Raw genomic sequence first — 12,593 nt, forward strand, 5'->3', positions numbered from 1 at the left:
TCAACAACATGCAATCACAGCAACCGCGATGACGTCTTGATGTCACATTTATTATTGCGCAAGCCAGATGTGCTCGTGCTCGCTCCACTGGTACAGCGGATGCTTTCGTCAAGAAGTTAGACAGAAAGAAACAGAAACTAAAGAGAATGAGTGAAGCAGAGCAATGCGCAGGTATGTCTGACAAGAACCCTGACTTTGTTTTAGTACCAAAAAGAGGATTTTATTCCAGATCTTATCTTTTCCTAAAGGATTTTTAGCACAGGGGGAAACATTGGCTGCGTCCAAATAACCACACTTGACTACTTACATTACGTTTTCCTTTATTTTCCCCAAGTGTTCTAGTTGGCGTGAAGATTAAGCGTGCATATAGATTTATTCACCCGTTGGACGTTCATTCCGCCAATGAGAGCATCAAAAAAACGCTCTGACGCTCGAATGCATTCTCTAGAATCCTCTCAAGCAGAGTTTCCGCCTTCTGATTGGTTGCCGCCGAACGTTTCCGCCTTGCGATTGGTTGCTGCCGAACCGCGTCATAGCTCATTACCATAAAGTAATGTCAATCCATGTGGCAGCAATTTGCACCAAAACATATTCGTTTTTTTTTTTTTAGGCTACTTAAAATGAATATTTAAAAAAACACAAAAAATGCTGGAGGGCAACTTTAAAAAAAAAGGCTGGCGGGGAATGAGTTAACCAATGCAGATCTTCCGTTAGGACAACCTTTTAACTTAAAAAAGTATCTTACTAAAAAAAGATAAGACGTTCAAATATCACAAATGTGCTATTTGGTTTAATAATTTGTGAATATAATGTCATATATGTTGTTAAAAGACACATTTATATTTAATTCTTGTGTCATATTAAACTTTTAATTCTCAAAATTATTTCTATGAACCGGGTTACCATGTGTAATTAGTTTTGAACGGTTCGGAATAACAAACCTGCAAATGTCACGTCTGGCCAATCAGAATCAAGCATTCCAACGAGCTGTGTAATAATACATATTAATATTTTGAATGTGCAAAACTGTTGTTTCATTATGTTTAAAACAGAAAGTAAAGCAGACTGTGTGTAAAGATAACAGCTAGTTGTGGTTTAGCTAGATAAATAGTATATAGTGATTCCTGATAGCTCTTTCAGACTCGTCCTTCACTTTGAGACTTGGCTTTGCCACAGATAATCTGGATTTGCTGTTTTAACATAGATTATCTATAAAAGATTGGAGACATGTTTGTTTACCAGTCGCTGCAGAAAGTATTTACCTCATCTTATATAAAGCTGTATATGATATGTTGAACAAATTGTTTGTTTGGTTGAGCTTCAGTGAAGTCTATTAAAGTGAAGGATTTAGGGATATAGGATTGAATAGTTGGTCAATAGTGCTTCATCCTCCTGTTGCTCTCTCTCTCTCTTGCTCTCTTTTTCTCTTAACCACTCTTTCTCTTTCACTCCCTCTATCTCTATTTTCCCGTCTCTCTGTCCTTTTCTTTTTTATTATTTGCTCTCGTGGGTTGCAGTGGACGCAGGAGGTCTGTAATCGAGGAGGCGGATCGACAGAAACTCATAAGCACCTTTGCCTCTCGTGCTATTGCTGCACACAAACAGTCTGCTGAAAACGGCATGTTGTGCAACAAGCTGCCCAAATCCGAGAGTACCATCACTTTACTCTCAGATGAGCGGCCTCTCACCACCCAAAACCCTCTTTACCAGGATGAAGCGTCCAGCAGTCCTGAACCCAGCTCAGAGGTGCACAGGACAAGGATCATTTTGTACAGTGATACCCCTTCTCCAGCAACCCACAACAGCCAGAGGGTTTTCTGGTCCTTGCCATCCCACATTCGAGGAGGTCTTCTTTACGATGTCCTGCATCGACAAGCTCTCTGGGACCCCTCTGAGTGGGAGGAGCACGCGTTGAAGGCGGGGCTTAATGAGAGCAGGGAGGAGCTTGATGCTGATCAGGATATGAGTGGTCGTAGCACCGAAACCAAGCTGTCGGTCAGAGAGCAGGCTAGGCAGTTCGAACAGCAGGCTTTAGCCGATCGGACACCCAGGCAAAGTCGTGATTCCTATGTGTCTCTGGATCCGGACGACCCCCTCCTCAGTGCCATCATGATCTCGTACAGACCTGTTTCTGTCGGTCAGGACATCCCACCCAGCATCATCATCTCCGGGAGAGATGGCGAGACTCCACCCACAGTGCAACGACCGACTCCGCCTGTTCTAAGGAAGTTCAGCTCCAGCATATCGAGCTATGTGACGGTGGAGCCATGTGAGATCACACTGGAAATCATACCTGACACACCACCATCCCCTCCTTCTCCATCTCCCTCCACTTTGTCACCACCACCCTTACGGCGGGACCCTACACCGCCTCCAACCTCCTCTCAGCCTCCCACCCACTCCCCGACTCTAGACACCTTGGAAAGACTTCGTCCCGTCACTGCTCGTACTACACCTGAACTGAGGGGGATCCTTAAAAACTTTTCAAGTGGAAAAGACACCGACCGATCCAACTTTATTAAGGTTGATGAGGAAGATGATGATGTCAGACTTGAAAACTCAAAGACTGTTGTGTTGACAGAACCAGAGTTTGAACAAGATGAAAGCGACTCCTGTCAATCAGATTTGGACTCTCCTACTTAGACACCCAACCAACCAATTACAGCGGAGTGAGAAATCCCAGCCACAGAATTATGGATCTCTTTTCTTTTTTGATCTTATTTCCTCATTTTCTTCTTTCTAAACTTTTGTATCATTTATTCTGTCATGTATTATTTCAAGGGATCATTTAAATCATGACATTTATGTAATGAAATGACATTAGGGCAGGGGTGTCAAACATACAGCCCACAAAGGTGTCCAATCCTGCCCGTATGATGATTTATTATTAAACATTAAATTCATAATTTAAAAATCCTTTCAGGCGGGATGTTGCACTTGCTGTGTCTAGTTTTAAATAGGAGACAGCAAAACGTGGACAGTTTCACAAACATTTTGCCGTTTCCGTGGGCATGGCTCTTCACGCCAGATGGCGATTAAATTGACAGCACCAGTTGCGTCGCGTACTGTGTATGAAATGGCCATGAATCAGTTTTTGCCTTAACCAGTAGGTTTTTACAGATGTAAATTTGTGTTATTGTACTTGAGTATGTTAATGTTTCTGAGGACTTCTAAATTTCTTGCTAATTATTTTGTAGTTTGTTTAGTTAAACTTAACACAATTATCAGCACACTTATGCAGGGTTTACACCAGACGCGATAGACGCAGCAAGCGCGAGTGATTTACATGCTAAGTCAATGCAAAGACGCGATTAGGCATCCTGCGGCACGGTAAGCGCGGCACAAATGGCGCGGAAGGCGCTTCGCGGATGGGGCGTTCGCGCGAATAGAGCGTTGCCGTGGGAAATCGCGAGTTGAAAAATCTGAACTTCGGCGGATTTTCGCGCCGCATTAACCAATCAGGACTTTGCTGTAGTAGTGATGTGATTACAGGAAGCGAGCGGAGTGGCAGAGTCTCAGCAGAGTCGCAAAAGCACCTTCCATGACGCGAATTTCCGTGTAAATGTCTGGAATGACTAAAATTTCACGCGCAGCTTTCATGCGCGAATGAAGCGAGTGAACTCAAAATGCGTTTTGGCACCTCTACCGCGGCTGGTGGGAATGCTCAATAAGGTTTGAAAAAGTTATCTGGCCCTTACATGGTGACGTTATTTACCATACGGCTCAAACCTAAAATGAGTTTGACACCCCTACATTGGTAGAAATCGGATATATTTGTTCAGAAAGATGATGTGTTTCTGTATCATTTCAAGTTAACAGTTTGTTTTGTTTAAAATTTAGCTTTCAAGCTGTAGATAAATAGTTGTTTTCGTGTTTTCCTTTTTTTGATAATGTTCGATGAATTTTTTTGCATTTTTGCACATAGTATGCAGCAAACATTCATAGCAGTACATTTATTTTTATGGACTTCAATCTGCACATTTTTAAGGAGATCACAGGGCAGGATGCAGAATAGACTATTTCAATAAAAAATACAGAAATGTGACTGTTAGACGGGAAGCTGTTATCATGTTCATTATTCTCTCTCTTCTCTTCTTTCCACACCTGCTCAAGTTCCTCTGTTCAGTTCTATCGATGTTTTAGCCCTTTCATAAATTCAAGCCATCCAGTACCACGTAGAGATAAGATGAGACAGTACAGCTAATCGTTAATGTGGCGTATGGCAGAAATTCAGCCCATCAGGTGCGCAGTCAATGTCTCTGCTTTCAGACAAACAACTCCAACAATATCTCCGCAGGTATCTGCAGATGACGTGTCCTCGATCCATGTATTCCAGTCTGTCAACCTCCCACAAGCAATATACACACAGGTTCACATCTTTAGTTCTCATGTGTAGCCCCATACTGCTTACGTAAACCTCAGTAACTACCAATTTTGGACAATACAGTCTTAAAAATAAAGGTACCTACGATGGTCTTTGTTAGGTTCTTTGTAGTGGGAAATGACTAAATAAATCAAAACTTTTTAAAAAGTTTATTTTTAAGGGTGTAGGATGAAATGGCTTTGGATCAAGCTGCATCCACTCGGACCCATTTAATTGTGAGAAATGGTTCCTATTTTTTTCTTTGATGCATTGGAGCATTCTGTTTGAAGCGTGTTTTTGTGAATGATCAAAGGTAACATAAGTTTGCATTATTTATTTGTACTGAGGCAGAAGGTTTATATGGGAGCTGAATGGATGTTGTGTCGACGTGTCAGGTTTTGAACGTTCAGAGAAGTCTGTTCACGTGATCCGCTCAGCGGGACGAAAACTCAAACCGTCTGGAGCAGTCGAGAAATTTAATTACTCGATCGATGAGTCTGGTGTGGACATCGCTAACTCTGATTCACTTCTCTCTGCTCTTCTTTCTATATTACTGCCACTATCAAATATAACACAAATCTCTTTATGTCTGTCTGAGAAATTTGATTTTACATGTCATTCTGTGTCAATCAGTACTTTTTATGTTAGCATTTTACTTTTTTTTTGATAGTTTACTGCAGGGGTCTCCAATGCTGGTCCTGGAGGGCCGGTGTCATTGCAGAGTTTAGCTCCAACCCTAATCAAACACACCTGAAGCAGCAAATTAAGGTGTGTTTGATTAGGGTTGGAGCTAAACACTGCAGAGAAACCGGCCCTCCAGGACCAGGATTGGTGACTCCTGGTTTACTGTAAGGGTAAACCACCTGTTGACCCAAAGTCACAAACCAATCGGCATGGCGAAAGAGTGATTCTCACAAAATCCAGATTTAGAAGGTGTCCAGCATCAGAATTTTTAAAAAGCCATTGAAGCCAATTTTTTTGCACATATAAGATTAAGGTCTGAACTTACTATAACCATTATTTTTAAAGGATTTAAAAAATATTTTTTATAGAATTATTTACATTTTTTAGATTATCATTATCAAAATTATCATTACCGCAACATGATATTACATTAAATATATGAATTTACAAACTCGTGTTTCGGTAATGAGAACTAAAAAGTTGTCTAGGTATATGACAAACAAAATTTCAACTTTTATCTGGAGAGAAAAAATAAGAACTGCTTATCTGATAGCCATTTGAGTGTCAGTCAATAATGTCCCTTCCAACATTTTTTTGAAAATGTTAGTTTCTTGAGGGCTTAAACAATGATTGAAAATTGTTGCGGAGGATGAGATTTTTTTTTAATAATCCTTATTATTGTCTCTACATTTACCAATGATCACCAAATACCACATGTTTCTTTACTGTAAATGTTTATAGTATAACATGCACTGAAGCTTTTTTTTTAGATTTTTTAATTATAAATATTCCATGTCAAAGAACCATTGGACACATTGCGGTAATGAAAAATTTCCCCTTAAATGTGGAAAAAACAATGCTTTGTATGATGTCATTTGAAATCATGTGCAAAATAGTACATGAAGAGATGTTTGTAACTGTATGCTTCTTATTTTGATAGCATTTACTTTTATTATCAAAATGTTTCATGAAACCTCATAAGTCTAATTTCGTAAGAATCACCCGAAAGGTTCTGCGCGTTCAGTCTTTTCCGGCACTTACTGATAATGTTTTAACATTATTAGGTAATTTTATTTGACTCTAAAAGATAAAATCTTGCTGTTTATAATATGAATCGGATTGATTATTACAGTGGTTCTCAAACTGGGGTCCGGGGCCCCCAGGGGGGCCGCGAGATGGTGCCAGGGGGGCCCCAGTTTTATGACATTTTATAAAATACCTTCAATTATCATGAATTCTGTGTAATTAAACCTAATAAAAATAAGGCTACAAACCAACAGCACTACTTTGTATAACTTAATATGTTTTGTTTAATTAAAAAATAAATTTTAGAACAGTTTTTGTCATAAATTTTTGGGGGGGCGCGAAGGAATGCACCGTAACCAAGGGGGGCCGCACGCGGAAAAAGTTTGAGAACCACTGGATTATTACATTTAAACAATCACAGAATTTGGATAAATGTTTGATCATTCTATAATTTATTCTAAAGTTTTTTAGCATATGGTTAATTTTGGGTTCCTGAAAATGCAAACATTTGAAAACAGGTTTCAAAGTGCACATTTTCGAAAACGCTGTCTTTATCCTTTCCTGTGAAAGCGATGATGTCAAGATGTCATGCATCTTCCGCACTCGGTCGACTTGCATTCACATTTTCACGTACACACACAACAATGGGAGACTACATGACTGGGTTTGTGTTGCTAACAAGTAACAAACCAGCTTCATCATCCATCCATCCATACAAAACTGCCAGATGCTTTTGCCATGTTTTTTAAATGCATCTTTCCCTAAACTACTCCTTCGGCACTTTCCTTTGGTAGTGTAAGTGACATTGCCACCCACTGGCCTGGCATACATTATACAGCATTTTTTTTGCGTTTTCATGTAAATGTGGATCCTTTTGACAACGTTGTCATGGACAACGCGAAGGAAAAACTTTTACGTTTTAATAGGTCAAGCAGTAAATCAACAGTAAATATTGGTGATATTTTTGTAGGTAAATTAGTTATAATAGTGTGTCAATACACAGATGGAGAGATAGATGCATACTGTATGGTTTACTATATAATCTGCTATACTGTCAGCCTGCTCCCACATCTGTCACTCACCTGTCATTCACAATTACTGTGCTTGTGTGTCTGTGTCTGTCTTATTGTGTGGGCCTGACAGCCGTGTATCATTATTTATTCATGTTAAACATATTGTACAGCCTCTGACATCCCTCAGTACTCACTCTCAAACACACATGTACATGCGATTTGTATTGTTTTAAAGCTGCAATCCGTAACTCTTGCCCCTCCATCGCCATCTCTGTTTAAAACATGAATTGCAGTTATTTGCAGAGTAATATTTTGCCCCGCTACTCTGTGTGGATGAATTTTATGTCTGTGCTCACTGCATCACAGCGGATCTGTCATTATACATTCACATGACCATAAGAGGTACATCTGAAACCATCATCTGAACTGAACTGTAGTAATATCATATATCTGCTGCGTTTATTTGGACTAAATGAAAAGGGAAATTTTCAAGCATCTTTGCTTGAGTATTTAAACCCTTCAGATGATGAAAAGCCCTGCCAATATTAACTCTTATTCATGTGCGTGCATGTGTGTGTGTGTGTGTGTGTGTGTGTAAGCTATGTACAGTATGTTAGGGATAATAAGCAGGATAATGTACAGACGCAGGTTGTTATTGTAAAATAAGCCCCTTTAGTGTGATCCAAGACTGTCAGACTTATTTTTGCGATAACCACCTGCTGCCTGTACATTATCCTGCTTATTACGCTGCTATTTACCTCATAAGTAAGGTAAGGAGCATTAAATATTGATTTGAAATATTTTATTTGTTCATTTTGAAAAAATACACCCCTTCCATGAGGAAAACCAGTTTACTTAAGATAAGACAAGACTTCAAATGTCACAAACACACTATTTGGTTGAATCATTTGTAAATATAAGGCCAGATATGTTATTAACTCATTCCCTGCCTGACTGGCCAATCAGAATCAAGCATTTTAGAGAGCCTTGTAATAAGTGTATATATTTTATTTATATTCAACAGATGCTAGTTCAGCTGGCAGAGCGGTAACACACTTTGCAAGCATATGCCAAAAGCATTAAAAGAGACAAGGAATTTATTTTATTATTATTTTTTTTTTCAAGAAAATTAAGCCTATTTTAGGACTGGGAGTGTTTTTATTTTTTGTAGTTTTTTTACATTATAACATGATTTTCCTAATAATTAAATATTTTACCCCTTCAAGTCTCATTACTGTAATCTTCTCTTTGATGGTGGTCTCCAAATTGAGTTTTTCTAGTTCCTGACCATTGTGTCTCAAAAGTCTAGCTTAGTAAACACACACACACACACACACACACACACATTGCTTAGCTATTCATCAGAAAATGAAAAGCAAAAGATGTCTGCTTTTCTCAGCATGATGGTGAATATGAAGTCCCACTGCAGCTGTAGGTAAAATTGCTTGTGTCAGGACTATTGGCGTCTGTTCTCTGAGTGCATTTTTATCATAAGACTTACAAGCACTTTGCCACTTAAACATGGTCTTTTCATTCTGGTCCTGCGATAAGAGAGGACAGAAAGTGTTGAAATTCTCCAACACTGAGATAAAAGCGAATTATACCCATGAACGTTGAACAGCCACAGCCATAAATTCACTTGGCTAGGCTGCAGATTTGACTTTTCCATTTGAATGTCATTCTAACTCCTCTCTTCTCCTCCGCAGGCGTGGCTTTGGCAGACAGGTAAGTCATTTTGTCAGCATTTCCTTTGGTTGTTTTCATGTATTTATTTTAGTTTTGCATGTTAAAGCAAGCATCACTGTCACTTTTGCTCATGTTAAGGTAAGGGTCAACTTTGCTGTGTAGCTTAGTCAAAATTATTTGGCAACTGTTGTCAATATATGATCCCAGGCAGGGGGAAAAAGGTTTTAATATGTACCATTTAAGTACAAATATCTACAGTTTTGGAGACCATTTCAGTGCATTGAGGGACCACCTATAAAGCACAAAAATATAAATTTGGGGGGGTCCCCTGGTTTTTATAAAAAATTAAAATACTACGTGAATTTGACATTCTCGTTCTGCACTGCCACAAAGCGATACTGTCCATTATTTGTCCCAATTTTGCCAAATACAAAAAAAGATTTCAGCAATAAATGTAAACTCTCAAAAGCGCATTACTCTGTTTTCTGGAGGAATGATGCGCGAGTCAATGCGGAGGTCGCATATGCAGGCTGCATACTTCATTAGGCTTGGTTTATTTAAGTTAACTGAGTATTACATTCGCAAGTCATAAACATATTACAACAATTTACAATTAACTTAGAATGATGGTCAACTTTACAAATGTTAATATACTCAAATAAGACGACGTATAGATGACGTATGCAATCTACAAATGATACCTCAAGAGGCTGCAGCCTTTAGGTTGAGAAACGACTAATATCTCTGCGTCTGGATTATTTTCACCTCGTTGACGGTAAGGATCTTTTGTTATTATCTTTAGTAATCTTTAGGGTTACAAAATTATTATCAAACTATTATTTCATACTAACTTGAGGGGTAAAAATTGTTACACTGCAAAAAAAATGACTTTCTTATTTTTGTCTTGTTTTCAGACCGATAATGGTTAATCCGCCCCTGTTTTCAGTAGAAATATTTAAAAATTCTTAAATTAAGATGCATTTTCTTGATGAGCAAAATGACCTAAGGAAATTTGTCTAGTTTTTAGACTAAAAATATACAATTTAAGTGAACTTGTGCTTAAAACAAACAAAAATATCTGCCAATGGGGTGAGAAAAAAACCTTGAAATAAGATTTATTTTTTCTTAAACACTTAATTCAAGTACATTTTTCTTACCCCACTGGCAGATATTTTTGCTTGTTTTAAGCACAAATTCCCTTCAATTTGATATATTTTGTCTAAAAACTAGACTTATTTTCTTTTGCTCCTCAAGAAAATTCATCTTGATTTAAGAATGTTTAGATATTTGTACTGAAAACAAGACAAAAATGATTTTTTTGATTTTCGTTTAATTAGTATCATTCCACATACAACATCTGAACGGTCCTCTTTCTGCACAGAAAACAAGTTTAAATTCATTTCTTAACAACAAAATACTAATGTTTTTACATGTGTTTTAGGAAAAATTAAAAAATGATAAAATAAAGCAATAAGCCCCAAGAAGCAGTGGGTTACCAGTGCATTTTATAACAGCTAAGGGGCGTTGTTAGGCACGAAGCCGAGTGCCTAAAATCCCTTAGCTGTTATAAAATGCACTGTAACCCCACTGCTTCGCGGGGGTTGTGTTTATAAAACGGTTACTTCATATGCATAACGTTAGCGGGATTTCATTAAATAAAACACAAATAAGTTGTAATTATATTAGTACAAATATTACTCTTCCGCCAAACAAAGTAGTTCCTCAGAATCAAGTGTGACTGAAACAGAGCGCAATTCACAACCAACACAGACGCAGCAAAGAGACAATGAAAATATGATTTAAGACTGTGGTGTTTATTTTTATTAATCACCATTAATCTAATTTATACATTAACATTTATATCGTGCAACTGTTGAAGTGATGATTAAATATGCTTGGAAGCATGCTTAACTTTAACTCTTTCCCCGTCAGCGTTTTTTTTTTTTTTTTTAAGTTGGTACCCAGTTTTAGATTAATGCCTTACAGAAAAATTATCCTCTTTAAATAAACATAAAATATCAAATGAAAGAACAGACCATCCGCTTTCAAACAACAACAAAAAAAACGCTTCATTCTACCTTCACTCAACAACTTTTGTAAGAGATCAGATTCAGAGCCATTAAAACTTACACGACGCTGTTTTCAGTGTTGTTGAGTGAATGCATCAGTGTTTAAGTTGGGTAAGATTGCCATCTAGTGGATAATAGCGGAAATATCAATTTAAGACAAAAACAACTCAGAGAACATTTTCTCTTTATCGACGAGATGACTCAACAATATTTATTGACATTTATCTGGATATCGCCATAATTGTGCAATTGTATACAAATTAAAAATATGATTAAAGACTCTGTGGTGTTTATTTTCATAAATCAGTACGCAGCAACAGTGGCGCAGTGATACTTGTAATGCGGTCTGAACCGTGGGTTTACCGGGGTATTTTATCACGGCTTAGAGCGCGTTTCAACCAATCAGAATGAAGAACTGCCCACTTTATAAAAAGATTTTTAGTCACATATTTTATGGGTCTTGTCATATTCTCAGTCTACATTTGCTGTTGGGTGAAATTATGTCACTCCCGACATTTGCTTTAGTTAAAATTCAACTGACACTTCTAGAAATGATGATTGAAGTCAAAACTGGAGGGGACTCTTTATTTTTTCCACGGCTTTATACATTTGGTACCAATAGGTACAAATATTTTAACTATTTGGGTACAAAGAGGTACTTTTAAAAAAGGGAACTGTCCTGGGACCATTTTATTTGTCAATAATTTTTCACAAACTAGAATAAATCAGTGTTGAGATACAGCTGTTACTTTTCATAGCAATGAATCAGAATGACATTTTCACCAGAAAAAATATAAAATGGATAAATAAATCTAAGATTTACATTGAATGAGCAACCCAAGCCAAATCTAAAGAGCAGACTATCAAGGTGACTGTTTTGACCCGGGCCAATAGCCCGTATGAACAGTTTAGCATAACAGCATCCAAACATCATGTCAGTGACTCACATTTCCTCTAGGAATGTAAAACTCGAGTTTTATTTATAGTTGGTATGATTCACGGGTCTTTAATATTGGTAGGTAAGAAAGAGCCTTGTTCCTTGTCACTTCAGGCTGCCAATAGCACCCCGAGAGAGAGCTCCAGTTGAATCTCAATGAGATGTAAAAACCGATAGAGACTCTTTCATTAAACTTACATTTATGCCCCACTAAGGAGGCTTCTTAAATTGAACAGTCTTGTCTTAACGTCAGCCTGCATGCATAATTTTGCCCTAAGAAAATATAGCATCACTTCCCAAATGTATGCAGGTAGGCGTGTACTGTAGCGTACGAGCTCTCAAATGTGACCTTTCAGGCACTTTAGCTCTTAAAGTTTTCTTTTAGTTGTTTCAATGAATAATTTTTCCGTCCTCTCCGTCTCTGTCATTATCTTTCCCACCAGGACCTCGCTTCATCCACCCCCTCTTTCTGTCTTTAACTCGCATCTTTTTGTTGTCATGTTCTGCCTGATTATAAATGTATGCAGTGACATCTTCTCCTGGCATTCTCATTGTCTTTATAGCTTTTATTCTGCTTTGCCTTTCACACGCTTTATCTCAGCGTCAATTCTTTGTCTCTCTTCTCTTTCCATGACTGTGTGAGCAGCAGCAGCAGCTGTTAAGACCGTCTCTGCTTCGGCCCGGGGTAGCGTCTCTGTTCTTCTGCATGTCTTTCACCAGATTTCCTTTCTGTGTTCTTTCAAATTTACTTACCTCAGATTTTGGATATGACTCGTTGTTAATGACCTTATGAAAGGGCTTGAGATGCAGGTGAT

General features: G+C 38.0%; 1 protein-coding gene across 1 annotated transcript in view; it reads left to right on the forward strand.

Moving 5' to 3' along the window:
- Positions 1–12,593, forward strand: part of pcdh15a (protocadherin-related 15a) — a 351,466-nt gene that overhangs the window by 329,288 nt on the left and 9,585 nt on the right. The window contains exons 34-35 of the mRNA XM_073873588.1: positions 8,793–8,811; positions 12,425–12,463. Of these exons, the coding sequence (XP_073729689.1) occupies positions 8,793–8,811; positions 12,425–12,463 (58 nt within the window). The remainder of the gene's footprint in view (positions 1–8,792; positions 8,812–12,424; positions 12,464–12,593) is intronic.

This window comes from Misgurnus anguillicaudatus, chromosome 11 (genome assembly GCF_027580225.2).
Source record: "Misgurnus anguillicaudatus chromosome 11, ASM2758022v2, whole genome shotgun sequence".
Classification (NCBI taxonomy): domain Eukaryota; kingdom Metazoa; phylum Chordata; class Actinopteri; order Cypriniformes; family Cobitidae; genus Misgurnus; species Misgurnus anguillicaudatus.